This window comes from Manis pentadactyla, chromosome 10, assembly GCF_030020395.1.
Source record: "Manis pentadactyla isolate mManPen7 chromosome 10, mManPen7.hap1, whole genome shotgun sequence".
Lineage (NCBI taxonomy): Eukaryota > Metazoa > Chordata > Mammalia > Pholidota > Manidae > Manis > Manis pentadactyla.
Genome location: NC_080028.1, coordinates 98,276,866 through 98,298,493, shown reverse-complemented (window position 1 = coordinate 98,298,493; position 21,628 = coordinate 98,276,866). Strand labels below are relative to the sequence as shown.

Sequence of the window (21,628 nt, the reverse complement as noted above, 5' to 3'; positions counted from 1 at the left end):
TTTTCTTACAGGGTCTCAGTCGGTCTCCAGTCTTCCCTTTCCCAAGGCCCCACCTAGCCTCGTCCCCCTAGAGCGGGTTAAGTAGGACCCCAAGACGGCGGGGGTGAGAGCTACGCGAAAACCCCGCCCTGCCTGCTGCGTTCAGCTCAGGGGTGCACTCTTCCCCCGCCCACGGCCTGCTAAGGAAGCCCATCGGGCACCCCCAGCCCGTAGCAGCCCTCGAGGGGGGCCCTCCCCCCTTCCCACCCAGGGCCTGGCTCCTGCGAGATTTGGGTAGGAGCCCCAAAACCAAGCACCTGCCTGCCACCCCGACCCGGAGGGCGGAGGTTTAAAGGGCCGGGCGGGTCCACGCGGGCCGCGACGTCCCTCCCGCTCCCGCCCAGGCCGCACCCACTTGGGGGCGGTGCGCCGGGGCCTATTTCTCGGGCGGCGGGGCGCGGCCGCACTAAGCGGGGGTGGGACTGCGCGCGGTTGCGGCGGCGGTGGTGGTGGTGGCAGCGGCTGCGAGAGCCTCGCTGGGGGTCGCGGACCTGAGCTGCGGGAGGCCGGCCCCGAGGTCGGGGTAAGCACCGGCAGGCGTGGGGGGGGCGGCGGAATGGCCCCAGCAGGAGCGCGCGGCGAGCACGGGCGTGAAGAGGCCTCTGCGGCTCCGCGGAGCGATGGAGAGAGGCTCCGGAAGCTCTGGAACCCCCTGCTCCCCACCGGTGCCCAGCCGGGGCGGCAGGGGTTGGCAGGGGCCGGCGGCGGCCCTCGAACCGCCGCCGCCGAGCCGGGGAGCTTTGGGAAGCGGAGGACCGGCGGCGCGGGAATTGGCCCTCGGCGCTCGCCGTAGCACGGCCTGGCGGGCGGGCCCTCGGTGCCCGGGGCCGTGACAAAAGGATGGAAGCGGAGGGCCGTTTGGGCACTGGGAAATAGAGAGTGCGGTTGGGGCCCCATTACCCCGGAGGCGCCCCGGGCCAGCCTGGCACCTCTCGGCCTCCACGCAGGCACCTGGCTCGCCCGGTCGGGCGCGGAGAACGAAGGTAGAGGAGGCAACAGCGCCCCCTCTGGCCCGGCGGCGCCGCCTCGGGGCGGGCGGGACGGCGGGACCGTGGGACCGTTTGTACCCCGGCGGCCGGGGCCCGGCGCCTGCTCCAACTTCCCATCTGGGCCGGGACGCCGGGGCTCGACGGAATCCAGGCCTGGGTTCTCGGCCTACGGGGTCTGCGAGCTGTCCCCCAGCAGAAGGGCGTGATGGGGCGTTTTCCCTCCGAAGGCGCCCCCCAAGATCTGCGGAAAGCGGAGCCTGGCCTCTCGGGGCCCCGAGAAATGGAAGGGTTGGCGACCTCGGTGAAAAGGGGGGCACGCCCAGAAGTTTCTTAGGCAGTGAGAAGCTGTGACCCAGAGTCTGGGGTGCCCAGGGGTGGAGATGTGGGGCCTTCGGTGTTTGGAGGCGGGAGTGTGACCTGAAAAAGGAAGCAGTAGGCGCGTCAAGCGGCTGAGTTAGTAGAATCCCTCCCTTTGGTCTCATTACTGCTTGGCCTGAGTTGAGCCAGGGGAGTGAACCTTCTGGGGGCCGTGCTGGAACAGTGCAGTCGTGGAACCCCTCTCTGCCTGGGAGAAGTGCTTCTGGTGACTCGAGTGGCCAGATGAGGCTTTGTGGCCAAGGGCGTCCCCCACCACTTGGGGCAGAAGTGTGAGCTGCAAGGGAGTTCATCGGGCAGGGAGGGCCTTTGGAACGCTTGCAGAAGAGCTATTAGTGTGTGTGTTGAAGAACGAAGAAAAGTCAAGAAATTGCCTCTTAAGACAGAATGAAATGAAGCAGTCATATAGACAAGGAAGATGGGTAAAAGCAGTTTCACAGGTTCACCACTTTTTTGAGGGCTCTCAAAATGGAATCCAAGTCTCCTCTGTCTGTTAGCCTGGAGAGGCAATTAACATATGGTCATCAACAACCTGCAGCATTTATTCATCGAAGGAGCATTTTGTGAGTTGTCTTCTCTGTGCCAGCTGCAAACAAAATTTACAGCTTCCTGGTCGCTCACTGAACTAGTTAGTCTCTAGGTGCTGCTTGGAAGTCAACTTTGGCACCTGCAGATCTTAATGCACACTGAAGTTTGAGAACCAATCGCCTAGGTTAGAGGTTGCTGAATCCAGTCTGCTGCTTGCTTTTATAAAGCTTTCATGAACTAAGGGTGGTTTTAACATTTTTTGATGGTTGGGAAAAAGTCAAAAGAAGAATGATGTTTCAAGACACTGGAGAAATATATGAAATCCAGATTTAAGTGTCCATAAAGTTTATGCATCACAGCTATGCTCATTCATTTACATATTGTCAATGGCTGTTTTTTGGCTACAACAGAGATGGGTAGTTGTGACAGAGATCACAGAGACTAAAATATTTATTATCTGGCACTCTACAGAGAGTTTTCCAACTCCTGGCCTAGGGAAAAAAAGGAAATTAGTAAAAGTATCTGTGTATACAAATCATGTTGAGAAATTTAGAAACAAAATGGATTTAAGTAAATTTTCAGAAAAGCAGAGGGAATATTGTATTCTGGATTAATGCAAAAATATTTAGGTTAGTGTAGGCACTCAGGTAAGATTTTCATAAAGATTGTGAGCCTACACTCTGAATAAGTTGGTTAACCATATGCTGCTTTTCACAGGCCAGGGGAGCTCATGGACCCGATACTTTTCTCTTGAGAAACAAACCAGCTCAAAAGAAAAATGGCATTCGTTGCAACACAAGGGGCCACGGTGGTTGACCAAACCACTCTGATGAAAAAATATCTTCAGTTTGTGGCCGCCCTTACAGATGTAAATACACGTGAGTCGATCCTTTTTGTCTTCAGAAATACTTAAATGAGACCTCAGTTCAGATGTTGTACATGCACATTGAAATAAATAGTAGCATTAACTTTTATCCTAATATCCCCTTTCTCTGCCTGGTGGAGAAGCAAAGTGATGAGCATTACTGGCTAGAGCCCTAAAGAGGCACCTGTGTGTGTGTGTGTATGTGTGTGTGTGTGTGCATGCACACGTATGTCTGGGAATGTGAATGTGTGTGACTGGTTGTAGGGAACTACTTAGGTGCTTTCTATGGACCATGACAGTCAAACTGATAAGATCTGATTGCTTCTCCTAGTTTATTAAATCCAGTGATTTTAGGAACATTGTGAACATAATTTCAATTACCCATTGGTTTGTTTTGCCATTTACAGCTGATGAGACAAAGTTAAAAATGATGCAAGAAGTCAGTGAAAATTTTGAGGTATGAGCTTCATGTTCTGTTTTCATTCTGAGGTCAATACATCTGCATTCCTGTTGTTTCTCTGTCAGTTTTTTTACTAGTAGGTAAAAAACTGTCATCTTTGTTAATGTAATTTCTTGTATGTCAAAACTGAAATTTGCAAGTTGTGCAGTGTTTTCTAACCTCTTCACACTAGCAGTAGTGATCCCCAAACAGCTGAGGAGTGTTGCTTTAGTTTTGGAACATTTTTTTTCATTTTTAAATATGGTAGCTCTCTCAGGTGCATTCCTTCAGGATGCACTCACACTTTGGTTGCCAATATAGTGTGTTTAGGTAATAGGTAGTACATTGCTGTGATGGGGAGCTAGATGGCAGTTCTGGCTCTGCTATAACTTCTGGGACCTTGATGAAGTAGTTTCTCTTCTGGGCCTCATGTTCTGCAATTTTATATTGCCCCAGAGGTTCCTAGACTCTGTTCAGTTTTCTTCAATTTTTTTTCCTCCTTGTTCTTTAGATTGGATAATTTCTGTTCTCTGTCTTCAGGTTCATTATGTTTTTGTTATCTCCAATCGGCTGGGATGTTTTAGAATTTCATCTTATATTTTCAAATTTTGAAAATTTCAGTTATTGTCCTTTAATTCCAGAATTTCCATTTGGTTCTTCTTTTTTATAGATTTCACTTTTCTGCAGAGATTCCCTATTATATATTAAGACTATATTTTATTTTTCAAAGATATGACTGGTTTAGTCTTCACTAAATCCAACGTTTGGGCTATATGAAGGTCAGTTTCTGTTGATTATGAGTCACATCATCCTGCTTCTTTGCATGTCCAGCACTGTTTGGTTGTATACAGAACATCAGGCATGAAATGTAGGGACTCTGGATTCTGTTATCTCCCTCTGAAGAGTGTTGATACTTTTATTGTAGGAGGCAGTCTGTTGTTGGGTGATCTCATTGAACTTGTGAGGCTTGGATTTCTGCTGTGGAGGGAGGGGCTGTGTGTTTCCCAAGTCCTTCTGATTTGGTGGAATTCAACCTTCGAGCTCTGCCTCCCCGTGAATCTCATCAGAAGTTGATTTTAGGGTTTGTTGGAACTGGTCTAGAATAGGCCTTTCTTTAGGGCATAGTCCTTCCTCAGTTAGATGTCTGGGGTGTTCTTGAGGTGTTCAGAAAGTCTTTGCACTGTGGTGAGGCTGTAATCCCAATATCCTGACAGCAAGCTAGACCTCTGATATCTCTGCTCAACTCTTGAGGCCAAGGCTGCCACTCTCTGGTGAGCTTCAGGTGGTCTTACCTTACCTGTATGTACAGCCCAGCCCTCAGTCAAGGCTTCAGGAACTCATGGGAGACCATCCCACCTCCATTCTGTAGTTCCCTTTTCTCTGGGCCTCTGCCCTGCAGATACCAGCTAGTTCAGCTGCCTCAGACTCTCGTGTTTGCACCTCAGCACAGCAGGACTACGATGCTCTCCTTGGGTGCCAGCCTGCTGAGTCCCATTCTGGAAATCGTACCTAGGCAGAGAGGTGTCGGTTTGGGGCTCAGCTCTTGAATCCCCCTTCTCCTGGAGATCATGGTCTTGCACTGCCTCTTACGCAGCCCCTGAAAAACGTTTTCTCGTATTTTGTCCACCTTCATGGTTAGTCTGGGTCCCTTAGTCTCAGACTGAAGGGAAAGTCACATCACTTATTTTGTCTGAGGATAATAAAGCCCTTCTCACCGTTAGTATGATTAAGAACAAATGATAAAATGAACAAAGAACAAATGATAAAATGAACAAAGAACAAAGAACAAAATAAAAAAAGAACAAAGATAAAATGTTTCCTAGCTGCTGGCATACTCATTTGAATTAGAAACATTAAATAAATGCTAGTAGGATTGAATTGGATACCCTACTATCTGAGTGATAGATAATATTTTCATTTGGTGCAGATTTTTTGTTTGTTTTCTTTTAGGGAGACATTTTCAAGGACTTGTTGCCCTTGAACTGAGATGGAAAAAAACCCCAGAGGTATTTAGGGATTGAGCTAAAGAGCTTTCTCTTCTGCCCAAGCTGCTAACACAAGCTGTTAAGAAGAAACTATAAGAAGAGGTGGGAAGTAGAACAGGATAGGCCAGCATTCTGTGTTTATTGAAAGAACTGATGGTAGAGAACCACGGCCCTAGCAGGCTTGAGATGCTGAAATCAGCAAGAGCACGCACATGCACCATGCCCCTGAGAGTGGGGATGGGACTGTAGTGAGTGTGTCTGGCAGTAGCAAGTTTATTCCTGGCTTTGGTCTCGGATGCACTGATTAAATGAGCAGAATTAAAAGTTGGTGAAGCAGTATCCTTGGGACTTTTCCAAATAGTGACTTTTGAAATCTATACGATATAAACATTTACTTCAGATGACTTAAGTCCTTCAAATAATTAAATACTAGAATGACCATCAGTAATTCTGAAACACCACCAATGCCACCCCAGAAAATACTTGAATGAAGTGAGTGAATTAAAAAAAAAAAAAATCCCCATGGTTTCAGGAGTCATAGGAATTCATTTTTTTAACCTCTTAGGAATAAAATTCTGGGCTAAGTAGATGTCATTTGGGCCATCATTCTGCACAGAAAATAAAGACACCTTCAAGTCTAACATCACTTGAAAGATTCATATGGATCCAAAGGCTGGGGATTGAGTTGAAATACTGGCAGAATAACTGGAAAATCTGTTGAGTGAATCTTTTTTTATGAGAGAACTTTGAAGCCCAGATGTTTTGAAGGCTGTGGAATCAGTGGTTGGTATGAGTTTATGTGCACACTAACTTGATTTCTTGATAACTTTGATAATGTTCCAGCACGAATCTTACTCCTGTTTTCCTTGAATCCTTGAATATGGGTATTTCATAAAAAGGCTTAAGCTTTGGGGATTTCTTGCCCGAAGTGTATTCGCAGTCTGCATAGGGGAGAGGCTGTGGTGCTCTGCGCATGCTCCCCTCACAGCACTATGTGTGGGTGGAGCCCCCAGAACTCTGCACCTGGTTGGCCCAGGGATGCTCATGCACAGATGCATGTTCCAAGAATTTCTCTTCTTTCTTTGCCCTTGTGGTACCACCAGTCTTCTGGTTTTTGCCTGTTTCTTTCTCTCTTCCTTTATAGACTCCTCTTCTAAGATTACCTTATATGACAGACAGACCCAAACTTTATTTTCAGCCCAGATCAGTGTCTGGAGGTACAGACACTCATATTTAACTGCCCAGTTGCCTTGTCTCCCTGGCTGGTCAGACTCGAAAGTAAGAGCTGAACTCCTCTCTCTGACTCCCCCATCCCTGCCATACTTAACTTTTCTAGTGCCTTCTACACTCATGCGTTCTCATAGCTGTGTGTCTGTGTGTGTGTACTTAGAACTTTCTTTTCTGTATGGTTAACTACCACTGGCCTTTTAGGTTTCGGTAAACATCACTTCTTCAGGAAGACATTCTCTGCTGGTAGTTTATCCAGTACTGTATGTCCTGTTGTTAGATGTTCTCTTATCCGCCAGGGCCCCCCCCCCACCGTAATTCTGTATTGTTCTTCTCTTGATATCTGACTTCCCCTCCACATGACCACTCCCCATCTCTGAGGGCATGAATTGTATCTACTTTCTCTATTATTTTATCCTTTGGGCACATGATAGGAGCTCAGTAAATATTTGCTGAGTGAGCAAGTGAGGCCTTAAAAGGGGAAAAGGCCTTGGGTGTTAGAGACACTTGATTTGAATCCACTTCCAACATTTACCCACTAATGTCCACAGGTTTTTTTGGCTTCTTTGAGCCTCTTTTTTATCTGTGCAATGGAGCTAATACTTACTTTTCAGTGGTGGTGAGGGTGGAGTGGAAAGGAAAATGGGCACCTGGCACAGTATTTAGTGGCCAGCTGCTTTGGTACTAATATCAGGTGATGTCTCTTGAGCGTCTACCATGCTCATGTAATCTTCACATGATTACATAAGGCAGGAAATAATATTATGCTCACTTAGCAGGTGGGGACACCGAGCACAGGTTTGCACTTCCTGTGTGGGGTCCAGAAACTGCACTACTAACTATTATGCTATGCCATCTCCCAAATGTAGTTTCATTTCCTGTCCTTTCAAAATCAGTGCTGGGATAAAGACTGGATTAGAGTATAATCTAAGTAGTATAGCTCCAGTAAATTGGAGTTGTAGATTGGAAAAAGGTAGCAGCTTGTTTAGGCTCTTCATTTTCAGATGAGGAAGGTATGATCCAGAAGTGAAATGACTTCCCAGAGGTCCCGTGCTTGACTGTGGCAGAGCCAGTGTAAAGCAGGCCCAGATTCAACATTTTCCACAGCGTTAGAATATCCCATTTTAATAGTAAATTTTAGCATTTAGTTCTCTTGAATTGGATTTCAGAAGCAACAGTCATCCTAGTTTACTTAAAACTATATGGTCACTAAAACATCTTTAAAACATTAAAAATTATTGACTCTGCTAAAATACTTCATATTTTCTTGAGGTTATTACAATATGTGAACTTGAAATTATGTACCCAAACTTCATGGGGTTTTCTTTTATTTTTGCATAATCAGAATGTAACATCATCTCCTCAATATTCCACGTTCCTGGAACATATCATCCCTCGATTTCTTACATTTCTTCAAGATGGAGAAGTTCAATTTCTTCAGGAGAAACCAGCCCAGGTAATCTTTTCAAAACTATCAGGGAGGGAAAAAAATGTCATGTAGGATTACAAGCATTTATGAATTAAAACAATTCAGAAAACTTACAGTTCTACTTTAAATGTGAGAGGTTTTATCACATAAGGATAACTTTGTACAAGACCATTTCCTTCTCAGGTAGATGTCTTGGTTTTATTTTATCTTGGTATTTATTTAAATCACTCATATTTGCCAGCTGGTAATGTGTGTATATACTATTTATTATAGACAAATTCAAATACATACAAAAGAAGGAACACTAGTTTGATGACCCCTCCCCTTACCTGTTGCCCAGCTCCACATGGCCAGTGTTGTTTTATCTGTACCTCCACCCACTTGTTGCTCTCCCTCCTGCCTTGATCATTTTAGAAAACAGTTCTGTGATGCCATTTTTTCCCTATAACTTTGATCATGTATCTCTTAAAAGTAGCTCTTAAAAAAAAGATTACCATAATGCCAGTGAAAGCTCCTTGCTAAATAAAGCATTTTTTTGCCATATCAGTTCAAGATACACAGTTGGCCTCCCTTTTAGTCGTCTGCTCCATAAACTCATGATAACTTAGCTTGTGATATAATTAGCCCTGGGGTAATTGAAGGGCATTATAGGAGTTAAATTGAGATTGTGAAGGGAGAGCTCAAACCAAGTTCCATTTGTATTTTGCTCTTTTGTCTTAAATCCACTTCACATTCCTATACTCATGTCCTTCCACTGGAAATACCGTTAAGTTGCAAAAGAGGACCAATTTGACTTGGTGGATTTGGCACACAATTGTAGAAATGTTGAAAGTGATGGTTTGCAGTACCTACTTGGGTTTACATTTAAATAATTAACAGGATTCTTCCTAAATGGGATCCCTCTTGTTGTATATGGGGGTTGCCAGTGCCTGGCTACAGACAGCGTGTGACCCTTGGCAGATGCATGAAAGAATTACTGTGGGGCTCTTGGAAGGATTTTATATTTACATTTTTTTATTTTTCTTTGCCAGCAATTGCGGAAACTAGTACTTGAAATAATTCACAGAATACCAACCAATGAACATCTCCGTCCTCATACAAAGAATGTTCTGTCTGTGATGTTCCGTTTTTTAGAGGTAACCTTTGAGAATTCTCATAATTTAGCCACATTCAAAACTTTCAATGATTTTCTTAATCTAGTATTAATGCAACTATTTATTTCCCTTTCACTAAACATGATTCTCATAAGTAAAAATTTTCTTAATAAACCATTTTACCAATCAAATTACTAAGAAAGATGATTAATTCAAGATCAATTTTTTGAGTCACTGGGGAATTGACTAGATAGTGGAAATCTTTGAAAGTGAGTTGAGTGGTGGTCCACAGACTCAGAGGACAGGGTTCTTTGGCTTTGAGTTTTCTAGTTTTGTGTGTGTCGAGCACAGTAGATACTCATAAAGGGTTTCTCAAATTCTTGGGGTGAATCCATCTAACCTCTGAAATTGTGTTCTCACTGTTCCTGATACTCATGTGTTTAGAATTCTGTTGTGTTTCTGGGTCCCTTGGGAAGATGAGCTTTGGAGGGGAATAGAGTTGAATTCAGCTTCTGGCTCTGCCATTTGTTAGTTGTATCAGCGTCAGCCATGTTGCTTACCTTCTCCAAGCTTAGCTTCCTCCCAGGCACCCCTTACTCAGTGTTTGGAAATTGTTTAGTACAGGGTCCAGTACACAGTGGGTGCTCAACAATTGTTTGTTCTTCTAGCATTATTTTCAAGCAATGGAGAGTGTCAGTTGGGCCATTAAGACCTCAGTTCATGGTGTGATTTTCCCAAACCGCCAGTTACTCACCTGTCAGAGTGTCCCCCCCCCAGAACTTACTGGTGGGGTGTCCTTGGGATGGTCCACCAAAGAATGAAAGCTCCTGGGACAGCAGTGCTCTCTGGATTCATGAACGTTCAGCATATGGAGGGAGTGTATACAGGAAAATGCTGAGAAAATAGTCTTTAATCTTGAGAGTGAAGTAACCTCAGAAGTATAATTCTTTTTTAAATGCTTTTTTTTTTTTAAGACGGAGAATGAAGAAAACGTTCTTATTTGTTTAAGAATAATTATTGAGCTGCACAAACAGTTCCGGCCTCCCATCACACAGGAAGTAAGTGTTTATCCTCATAGCTTTTATAAAGCGTGTCAGCAAGTTGCTTTGTGTGAATTTTTTACCGTTTAGGATTGACAGAATACATTTCAAGAAAATACAGCCTAAGTTGGGGGAAATTCTTGATGGGCTTAGCAGTGACATGGCTATTGGGGCAGTTCTGGTATTTTCAGGTCTCAAAGTTTGAATCGCAGCTCTGCAGTTGAGTAGCAGTGTGATCCCGGGTGAGCCCCTTGACTTGGGAGTCTTTTCCATGAAATGGGGGCAATCACAGTACATCCAAAAGGTTGCTTGACAAATTAAATATAAAAGGCAAAGTTCTTAGAGTGATTGGCATCCACACAATAAGCATTACATATATACTGTGTTAGCCACAATTAAGATAATATCTTTTCTGATGATAATCTTAGTAGATGGCCTGTTGCAGATTATTTAGAAATTAAAAGCATAAATGTGAAGTAGAATTTCTATCTTTAATGTCTTGATTCCCTTTTGCTCTTCCCACCTTGTGTATGTTTTCTACATAATTGTAATAGTACTGCATATGACATTTTGTATTTTGTTTCCCTTCGCATTATATGTATTTTCCCAATCATAAAAAATTCTTTATAATTTTTAATGGAGGCAAAATATTCTTTATTATGGTGTCCTTATTTTTGGATATTTAAGGCATCTCAAAACTTTTTTCACTAATACTAAACATCTTGTGTGCAGTCCAAATTATTTCATAGGCTGGGTGTGTTGAAGTAGAATTACCAAGTCAAAGGTGTTAAATATTTTAGTGCTGCTGATAGGTATTGATCAGTGGGTTTCCAGAAAGGTTCTAGCCTCCATTTGTGCTTCCTTTGGTTGTGTATGAGCTTGCCCATCTCAGTGCACTCTTAGTACTTCTTGAAAGGTAAAAAGTAGCATTTATTGTAATTTCCATTCCTTTACTCTTCCCAAAGTAGAGACTTGTTTCTTGTCTGTCAGTCCTTTATATTTCCTTCATTGCCTATTTGTATTTTGAGTCTGACATTTGTCTTGTTTTATGAGTTCTGTGTATTAAAACTGTTACCACCTTTGTTATTTATTGTAAGCATTTTCTGTTTATAAATATCTTCCTTCTATTTTGCAGATTCATCATTTTTTGGATTTTGTGAAACAGATTTACAAGGAGCTTCCAAAAGTAGTGGTATGTTTTTAATATCATTTGAACTTATATTTATTACTTTCCCATTTGGAAGGGAATTTGGAACAGTTGGCTTGGAGGAATAATTGGGAGAATACCAATTTTGGAATGAGACATGTTTAGTAATGGTTGGAATATAAGTTGATAAATCAACCGCTTAAAAAAGGAGTTCTTTTGGTTCCACTGTTTAGATTAAATACTTTATTTTTGGCATCAGAGCTGTATGTTCTTATTATAGAAATTTTGCATAAAAACCAGAAGACAAATCATCCAAATTCTAATTTGTAAGCAACCATGGACATTGCGGTTGTGTTGTGCTTTTCACCTAGTGCTTTTTAAGGATGGTTGCACTCACAATCTTGAAGCCTTTTTGGGGAGGTGGTGTACACTCTCAGCATCTTTCCCTGTCATTCAAATTCTTCCCAGTATTGAAAGAGCTCTTTCCAGGCAGGGCCGTCAATGTGAACATGTGTGGAGTAGAAGAGGGGCATCTCTTCCCCATTGTGTTCTCACTTACTAGAAGGAATTGCTGTTACCTTTGGAATATCTCCCAAGACTCTTTTTCTGGCGGTCAATTCTTAACAACCCCATAATTTTCTATCACATGCATGTACGTTGACTGTTGTCCTCTTGCTGTTTTTCCCAGTTCTCTACTATCACAAAGAATGGTTTGGTAAAAGTCACTGTGCTTAAGTCTGTTTCTGTGTCAGGGCTTTTACAGGCATTCCCTATTTCATTGTACTTTTTTGCATTTTGCAGATAACTGCATTTTTTACAAAATCTGTGAAGTCCGTAGCAATCCTATACTGAATGAGTCTGTCATGCTTTTTTCCAATAGCGTTTGCTCGCTTCATGTCTTTGACATGTTTTAGTAATTCTTATAGTATATCAAGATTTTTCATTGTATTTGTTTATGGTGATCTGTGATCAGTGATTTCTAATTGTTGAAAACTCAGATGGTGGTTAGCATTTTTTGCAGTAAGGTATTTTTGAAATAAGGTATATACATTTTTTCTAATGCATAATGCTATTGCACACTTAATGGACTACAGTGTAGTGTAAACTTAACTTACATATGCAGTGGGAAACCAAAATATTCATTTGACTTGCTTTACTGTGATGGTCTGGAGCCGAACCCACAATATATCTGAGGTATGCCTGTATTTTAAAGATTTATTTAAGCTTTGAAGTAATTTTTTGAAGTTCACATATGGTAAAATTGACTCCTTTTATTTTAAAGATTTTAATCTGCTAAGAATGCATAAAACGTAACATTCTGTTCTGAGTTATCAAGTCATGTCACTTACCATTTCAGTTCGAGCCTTAGAGCTGCTTTTTCCTAAGAAGCTGTCTTGCTGAAGCCCAGATTCCATTGAGAGCTGAGGATGGCAGGGAGGTCTTGGCTTTTAAAAATATCTGTGTGCTTTGCTTATGTTCCTGTCTTTGATTTTTACTTTGGAGACAGTTTGGAAAGTTCATTCAGTGGCCCTAGTGCCTAGTCTCTCATCCCTGCAGCAGGGGTGCATTGTCCCCAGCCTCACTGAGGTAGTGATGGCATGTGATAGTGCATTTCATGTTTATCAGTAGAAAATGTCGGGGTTAGGTTTTTGTTTTCTGTGGTTGGAGGTGGAGACTGCTTTCTCTGTCATGTCACCCTTAAGGGAATAAAGAGGTACTGTGGGATGGCACAGCATAAACTTGCGGAACGTTTGGTTTCTTCTACCACATGTCAGTATGTTTTATTAAGGAATACTGTGTTTGACCTTAGGAAAAACAACTTCTGTTTCTTTTATGTAGAACCGCTACTTTGAGAACCCACAGGTGATCCCTGAGAACACGGTCCCTGCCCCAGAAATGGTTGGTATGATCACAACAGTTGCTGTGAAGGTCAATCCTGAGCGTGAGGACAGCGAGACGAGGACAGTACGTGCTTTTTAGTTACTTCACTTTGTTCTTACCCATGCCTCCTATACTTGGTAGAGGAAAAATTAAGATACTGACTTTTCAGGCCACTTGTTTTCACTGTTCTTTTTTAAAACACTTGGAGACATTGGAGATTATCACACGGGCATGTGCACGAGAAGCATTGCTGACACTGTGCAGTCTGGAAGTGGCAGAAGTGAGTGAGCAGTTGCTCACCGCTGATGCAAAGATAGAAAGATAAAACTATAGTGGAAATCTGGAATCACCTGTTGGAAAGAGCAGCTGAGCAGGCTGGGGGACCTCTGTTTCATCCTTAGCTTTGTCGTTAGTGAAGGCCCTTTATACTACATAGAAATTTGTAAGGCAGTGCCTGAGAGTGTGGGCCCAGGGCCAGTGTCCAGCACCACCATTTGGATTTTCTAAATGTAGGGAAGTTCATGAACCTTTGCTCTGACCATATTTTTCCTCTCCATATGTAAAAACCTGCCTCATGGAATCTTGTAAAGGTAGGTATTGTCTGCAGGTAATGTGTTTGAAGTATCTGCCACATAACGTATACTGGGCGTTTATTAATGGCTACGTTTTTATGCTTGAGTTAAGAATATTGTCTGCATTTGTTTTACTGAAATGGTTTTGCAGAATATTTCCATCTGCGCGAGGATAAACAAGAACTACATTGTGAATGAAGCTTCCACCCTTCACCCGTCCTGAATCGGCCACTTGTTTTCTTCTTATCAGGCTTTGTTTCTTTTTCTGTTGTCTGTTCATGGCCATTGTCCATTTTATTTTGAGTCTGACATTTTCCTTACCTGTGTTACGAGTTCTTACATGAGACTATTAAATTTTTTCTTAGATTTGCTGAAAACACTTTCCGTTTATAAATACCTTTGGATAAAACTGGATAAATTTGTGCCTCCTGCTTGTTGTCCTCTTAAGCACATAAAATAATAGGTACTAATTGAAAGTTTTTGCCAGGTGATTTGAATCTTTATAAGTTTTGACAGATTTTCCTGAAGTTTTTTTTTTTTACTACAGGGGATTACATTTTAAGGCATAAAAACCTTTACATTAAATGATAGTTCTGTGCACTTTGTTTTCAAAATAGTCTAGATCTTTTGCCACAGGTATCTACAAAGATGTGTCAGTACTTTCCCTTTATTTCAGTAGGTGATGCTTAGCAGTGGGGCACAGATTGGGGTATTTTAGGTGGAGCAGTGGTAACCAGAGCCCTCCCTGTTCCTGTCTTACAGCATTCCATCATCCCAAGAGGATCTCTTTCTCTCAAAGTGTTAGCAGAATTGCCCATCATTGTTGTTTTAATGTATCAGGTATGCATATTCCTCACTAGATTCTTGGGTTTTGGGCTTCCTATTTCATGACAAAGTTCACATCTTATTTTCTATGCAAATATAGATGTGTATCATACACACATGCTAACTAATGTAATGACCTCTATTGTTTCTTCCCTGTGCCAAATTATTTTGCTATAGCAGAGTGTAAGAGCATGAACATCTGATATGTTTGCTTTTAGCTCTACAAACTGAATATCCACAATGTTGTTGCTGAATTTGTGCCCTTGATCATGAATACCATTGCAATTCAGGTGTCTGCACAAGCCAGGTGAGACTTCTTCGGACAGCCACATAGCTGACTGCCACAGTGCCATAATACCAAGTAAAAATACACTTGCTGTTGTCATTTGTAAGATGAAAATTTTGAGGGATAAAATCAAATCATACACATTTTTGACTTGAACTTGTATTTCAATGGTGATAGTAATAGTTATTTTAGTTCCTTAATTTAAAAAGATAAGCTAATACCTCAGTTTTTGGTGTCTTGTAAACTTAGAGCCAATGCTAGGCTTAACTACTCAACAGCTGTGGGAGAGCCAAGCCTTTCTCACCTTCCAGTCTTTGTTCTTGCCAGTCTTTCAGCACGAATGCTAGAACATTCTTTATTCCCTTGATTCCCCAACCCCATCAACCTTCGTCAGTGAATAGGCACACAGCATTCATCCTTCATGCCTCTCCGTAAAGCTTTTCTCAAGCTTCAGAGCATCCTCTCTTAGTAGTTTCTCTCTTGACTTGCAGTCTGTGGGGCTCTGAGTCATGTGAGGGCAGGATCTGAGGGTGAATCAGCTCTAACAACCCCTGTAGCCCTAGCACAGGATTATTTATTGAGCAGATAGGTTCTCTGATGCTGTCTGCTGGGTGAGGGGCTCAGCTGGGTTTTGCGGGTGTGCACATTGTAGCCACTGTGGAATGGCCTGGAGAAGTCCTTGCTTTATGTCTTTAAACCCTGTGTGTTCTCGGAACTGCGTGAAAGTGTAGAGTGCTCATTGTTACTGCTGTGTTCTGGTCTGTGTAGAAATCAAATTTTGGGACTTAGTAATCATTATAGGCTTTATTTAATATTAATGTCACTTAAAGAGTTAAGAGCTAATATTGTAAATTTTATTCACTTACTCAGGCAACATAAGCTTTACAACAAGGAGTTGTATGCTGATTTCATTGCTGCTCAGATTAAAACATTGTCGTTTTTGGCTTATATCATCAGAATTTACCAGGTAAGTTCACAGACTTTAAGTCAGCTTTACTGAGATGTAATACATGCAATAAAATTCACCTTTTGTAGGTATACAGTTGTACGAATTGACAGATGCACATACTTGGCGCCCACCAATAAGCACACTGAAATAGCATATTTCCATCACCTCCAAACTTCATTCCTAGACTGTTTCCTTCCCCTATCTCCAGGCTCCAGCAAACAGTGATGTTTTTTTTCTGTGCCTGTAGTTTTGCCTTTCGCAGAATGTCATGTAAATCAGTTATATAATTGATGTTGTATATAACCTTCACAGAGTGGTCTCTTCACTTAGTAATGCTGAGTGTCGTCCTTGGTATTTTATTTTTATTGGTAGTTGGTTGTCTGAAGTCAGCTCGGGCTGCCATAACAAGTACCATAGACTGGGTGGCTTACACAGCAATTTAGTTTTGCACAGTTCTGGAGCCTGGAGAGGCCAAGATTGAAGTTTTAGCAGAGTTCAGTTTCTGGGGAGGACTCTGGTTCTGCAGAGAGCCGCTGTGTTACTGTGTCCTCCGACAGGGGAGGGGAGGTAAGAGAGGCGCTCTTTCGCTTCTTGTAAGGCCACAGTTCTGTCGCATTGACGTTGTTACCCTTAATTACCTTCCAAAGACTATCTCCAGATACAGTCACAAGGCGGGTGAGGGGTATAACATGAATTTGGGGGTGGGGAGACACGATTCAGTCCACCGCAGTAGTGGATGTACCATGGTGTGTGTAGCCATTCACCAGTCGGTGAACATTTGAGTTGTTTCCAATTTTTTGTAAAGCAGCTTTATCAAGATATAATTCCCATATCAAAATTCACTGTTTTAAAGTATACATACAGTTCAGTGGTTTTTAGTTTATTCATGGATTTGTACAACCGTCAACACTACATTTTTCAGAACCATTTCTTTACCCCAAGAGGAAACCCATTTAGCAGTCACTTCCATTTTTCTGGATCCAGCCCCTGGTAACCACTGATGTGCTTTCTGTCTTCATAGATTTGCCTGGTTCAGTTTGGGCCTCATTATGAATAAAGTGTCTATAAATATCTGCACACAGATTTTCACATGGATGTATTTGGTTCACAGATTTTTACTCTTGCTGGAAATTGTGTGTTAATAGCAAATAATGTAGGAGAGATTGGAACTTCAAAACAGCATTATTGAAACCAAAAAAGGAGCTCTGGGTGCTTTTCTGAGGAGCTTGTAGAGGGGTTTTGTTTTTGTTTCTGTTTTTCCTGTTTATACTTATAGGCTCCTCATTTAGATCATAAAAACTTGAAGGAAAAAAAATGACACTTTATCTCCCATTAGTCATATAATGTTTCTGAATGACATTCTTGTGTAGTTGTGATTGTTTTAAAGTATAGAATAAATTTAGTACTGATTAATTCTATAGCAATGGAATTATGTTATAATTTATCATCTTTTAAAGGAATTTATTTCAGGAAAATAAAAATGAAAAGATTGTGTGCCATATTGTTTAGAATAAAAACTACCTTTGAAAGCATTTGTAGCCATGTTTTTCCTTTTTTAATGTGTTTATCTAGAAAATGGTAGCTTACACCAAGAATATGGAACATTTGATTTAAAAAATCTGAATTAAGGTACCCTTTGGTATTTCAGTCAGCTTGAGTTATGTTGGTGAATTGCCTTCCTAAAATACCTCAGAAGAAGATTGTGATCAGACTTGTTCTGAGTTAATTGAAGGTGTCTCTCTGATGTCATTCACAGCTTCTATTAATGGGTGACAAAGAGTATTTTTTTAATTTCAGTATTTGCTTCACCCTCCTTCTCCCAATAATAAAGTAATAACAAACTTCCATTGTTGAAAGTTGGGAAAATATAGAGAAATACCAAGGTATCCATTATCCCATTATGTAAAAGAAACTGCTGTCTATGTTTCTATGTATCCTTCCTCAAGTGCATGTACATGCACATGCCCACACACACACAGTTAAAAGCTTCTGGATAATAGTTTATTAAGCCTGTTACTTTGTGAGGGTCCTTTGAACCAAGGTGAGTCTTACCCAAACGTTTTTAAAGTTTATAAAATTAACACCCCCACCTGTCAATGTAACTGTTGTTTTGCTCTTTATTTTTATAGGAGTTGGTGACTAAGTATTCTCAGCAGATGGTTAAAGGAATGTTACAGTTACTTTCAAATTGTCCGGCAGAGACTGCACACCTCAGAAAGGAGCTCCTGATCGCTGCCAAGCACATCCTCACAACAGAGCTGCGGAATCGTACGTCCGCCTTGTCCTGGGGTTGCTTGCGTGGTGCCACTGTCATCTTAGGAGGGCACTGTGGACATCCCATGTGGTGCTGGTCCAGCTGGCTCCTGGCCCCACATGCCCTTTCTTCCCTGCTGTCTTGGGTTTCTTCTTTCTCTGCCTCTCTACCTCCCCCTCTGGCTGCCTCTCCTCGCCTGCCTCCAGGGCTCTCCTTTTGCCTTCTCAACAGTCTCCTAAGTCATTGATAATATCCTCAGCATGGCTTTCTCCTGAGTATCTCATAGTACTTCTCCACCTTTTGATTGCATATCTTTTGAAATTGCAAATAGCCATTTGCTAACTGAGTCACAGCCGGCAATCTTTAGAAGGTGAGAAAACTGTTTTCTTTCTCCAAGCTGTGGAAATGATGGATTGGTTCTGTTTTCATGCAGAAGACTGAGCTTTTTGCTAACCTGATAATTATACTTTTTCTATCAATTATTGATTTATAATTTAATACTTTTCCTATTTGGTATGTCTAAGCCATGAAGTTGAAATTTTGTCCTGATTGTTTTGAGTTGATAACCATTTACCCCAGTAATTTTTCAAATATTCAGTGTTTTATTTGTCCCCAGCTTGTAAATCAGAGCATAGATAAAACTGAGATTGGGCTTCCTTGCATAGTTTTTAAACATGAAAGAAAGGGTCCAGTCAGAGTGCTCATACATGAGTTAATAGCGTAAAGCTCAGATGGTTTTTGTGCTGTTAACATACAGATTATAGTGTGACCATTACATATGGATATACCTGAACGGCACATAGACATTTTTGAATCCCTTTTTTTTTTTTTAAATGTAGCACATATAACAAAATGTACGAAAGATATGTATGTCACCAAAAATCACAGAACAAACCTGAGTGTGACCATCACACAGCCTCTCAGGGTGAGAAATTGAGTTTGTCGTCACTCAGAGGCCCCTAGCCTCCAGAGCTGATGGCCACTGCGATACCAAAATAGCAGACCTTTAAATGGATGTTTTAGAGTCTTTACTGAGGCACTGAGTTGTGCTCATTACCACGCTGAGATTAACGGAGTGTTCCTGCCATTTGGGTAATAACGGATTTAAGGGGTGTTTGGGAAGCTGTGTAGTAGAAGGTGTCTACTTGTTGAAGTGCTGACAGGTTAAAAACCTCCCCATCCTTACCAGATAACCTCTGTCCCATCTCCACCACAGGCCCTGTTATGAGGGCTTGATTTTTGACAGGCCTGCCCTGCAAGGATGGATGGGTTTCCAAGATGCTGCTCTCCAGGAACACTGCAGACTTGAATTCACCTTTTAGAGGATCTCCTGTCCCCCACTTTCTTTTAAGTCTTATTACTGATTGGCTTGATTTTTTTTTTTTTTTTAAATAAGCTAGGATGATTTAATTGAAGCCCATACTAGTTTCTGGACTTAAATAGGTAACCACAACACATCTCAAAAAGAATTTTTATTGAAAGAAACATTTAAAGAATCATGTTTAATGTTTAAAAAAAAATCTTGTTAAATGTTAATCATGTTATTATAAAATACAAACTGTATCCATATAGGTAAAATCTATCCATCCACTAACTTTCACATAGCCTTGCTTTTTTTGGCATCTGACAAAATACCAAGTGGTAATCAATTTGTTTTAATTCTGTAGAGCAATCATTTGAGAAAACCTGACTATTTGACAAGGTTACCCATCCTAGAGGTTCTGATTCTTGGCCAGGGGCGGATCTGGAAACCAGCGCCGTACAGCTCGACTTCTGTTGCTCCTCTCGTGTGTTTAGCTTGTCCCCCAGCCAGTCCTCCAGCGTTTGGTGACGGAGCCTTTGCATCTTTCCTTCGGTGCCTCTGCTTCTTGACCACCTCCCTGGGGACAGTCCAGGCAGCTTCCCTCACCTGGCACCTCACCACACTGTGTCCCTCACTGGCCATGTTTCTCATATGCTTTGACCCTTTGTAGCTATTTGCTGCTAAAGAATGTACCTTTTTTTTTTTTTTTTTTGAGAGGGCGTATCTTATATTTATTGATCAAATGGTTGTTAACAACAATAAAATTCTGTATAGGGTACTCAATGCACAATCATTAATCAACCCCAAGCCTAATTCTCAACAGTCTCCAATCTTCTAAAGTATAACGAACAAGTTCTTACATGGTGAACAAATTCTTACATAGTGAATAAGTTCTTACATGGTGAACAGTGCAAGGGCAGTCATCACAGAAACTTTCGGTTTTGATCACGCATTATGAACTATAAACAATCAGGTCAAATATGAATATTCGTTTGATTTTTATACTTGATTTATATGTGGATCCCACATTTCTCCCTTTATTATTATTATTTTTAATAAAATGCTGAAGTGGTAGGTAGATGTAAGCTAAAGGTAGAAAACTTAGTTTAGTGTTGTAAGAGAGCAAATGTAGATGATCAGGTGTGTGTGCCTGTAGACTATGTGTTAATCCAAGCTATACAAGGGCAATAAAACATCCACGGATGCAGAAGATTTCTCTCAAAACAGGGGTGGAAAGGTTCTAAGCCTCACTTCTGTTGATCCCCAATTTCTCACTTGATGGCTCCCCTGCGACTGTGCCTGTCTTAGGTTGTTCCTCCCTTGAGGAATCTTACCTGTCTCTGGCTAACCAGTCATCTTCCGGGGCCATACAGGGAGATGTAAAGTTGGTATAAAGAATGTATTTTATCTGAATTACTGAAGCTGGTGTGAAGTCAGGCTTGTTCCGGAATCTAAATGTCCTTTGTAGGTTTGTGGCCAGTTTCCCATGGGGCATGCGGAGTAGAGAGGCCTGGAAAATGTCGATTGCCCACCCTCGGAAGGGTGAATTGCCCCCAAGCAGAGACCAGCTGTTTCTGCCCCAGCTGGGTCTTCAGGCCCACGGGGCTGCTGGTCCCCTCTCTACCCCTTCCCAAGCCTGGATTGCTTACTGATTGCAGACTGCCATCAGTGACAGAGCTCTTAAGTAACCTAATGTATAGTTGGTGTAGTTGGTGATATATATAAAGGTATTTGTTTTCTAGAGTTCATTCCTTGCATGGACAAGCTGTTTGATGAATCCATACTAATTGGTTCAGGATATACTGCTCGAGAGACTCTCAGGTATGAGATCCAACCCATGGTACTGGTTGACTAAATGCTAGGGGCGGCCATTCCTGGCACTCCATTAGGAGTGCTAACTAACTCCAGTTAGGAGCGTTCTGACAAACAGGCTCTTTGGGCCTTCACTCTCCCATTGGATTTAGAACAGCAGAGATTTACGGAAATGCCTTAGGTTGTTTTTTGTGCATTAGCTCAAGGGGAAAAATCAGAGTAGTTGTATTAATTTAAATTGTAGGTTATTCTTTATCTGACTAGCATTAGTTTTGTTTTTTTTTTGCTTTCTATAAAATAAATGCTTCTTTTTTCTATAAAAGAATATATGTTAACTAACCTACCAAGAAAAAAGAATGAAAGAAAGCCTTTTGGTTCTGCACGAGGAGCTCAAGTAACACAGATAATATTTTGGTGTATTTCCTTCTAGTCTATCTCTTACATGTTTTATAAAATAAATGTAACAATGATCCTGCTTGTTGTTTCTGAGGGAGAAAATGAACATGTTTACCTTCTACCATGTACAGTGAATCGACATTAGTAATGCTCTGACTGTAACGAGGGAGGTGTGAGGGAAACATGAATATGG

At 41.7% G+C, this 21,628-nt stretch overlaps 1 protein-coding gene and 1 non-coding gene across 12 annotated transcripts in view; both read left to right on the top strand.

Annotated features, from left to right (window-relative positions):
• Window positions 1-423: 423 nt before the first annotated feature.
• TRRAP (transformation/transcription domain associated protein) overlaps window positions 424-21,628 on the top strand; it is a 111,119-nt gene continuing 89,914 nt past the window's right edge. For 9 of the 11 annotated variants that reach the window (XM_036897094.2, XM_036897102.2, XM_036897104.2 and 6 more), the window contains exons 1-13: window positions 424-562; window positions 2,649-2,809; window positions 3,204-3,253; window positions 7,793-7,903; window positions 8,908-9,012; window positions 9,945-10,028; window positions 11,146-11,202; window positions 12,997-13,122; window positions 14,373-14,450; window positions 14,654-14,742; window positions 15,592-15,688; window positions 17,800-17,938; window positions 20,970-21,048. In XM_036897094.2, coding sequence (XP_036752989.1) covers window positions 2,710-2,809; window positions 3,204-3,253; window positions 7,793-7,903; window positions 8,908-9,012; window positions 9,945-10,028; window positions 11,146-11,202; window positions 12,997-13,122; window positions 14,373-14,450; window positions 14,654-14,742; window positions 15,592-15,688; window positions 17,800-17,938; window positions 20,970-21,048 — 1,115 coding nt within the window. In that variant the 5' untranslated portion in view covers window positions 424-562; window positions 2,649-2,709. The other 2 variants (XM_036897101.2, XM_036897103.2) reach the window with 2 other exon arrangements.
• LOC130679413 (small nucleolar RNA ZL1) lies at window positions 2,933-3,121 on the top strand. Its single transcript, XR_008992358.1, has one exon. It is a non-coding gene; the product is annotated as a small nucleolar RNA ZL1 (small nucleolar RNA).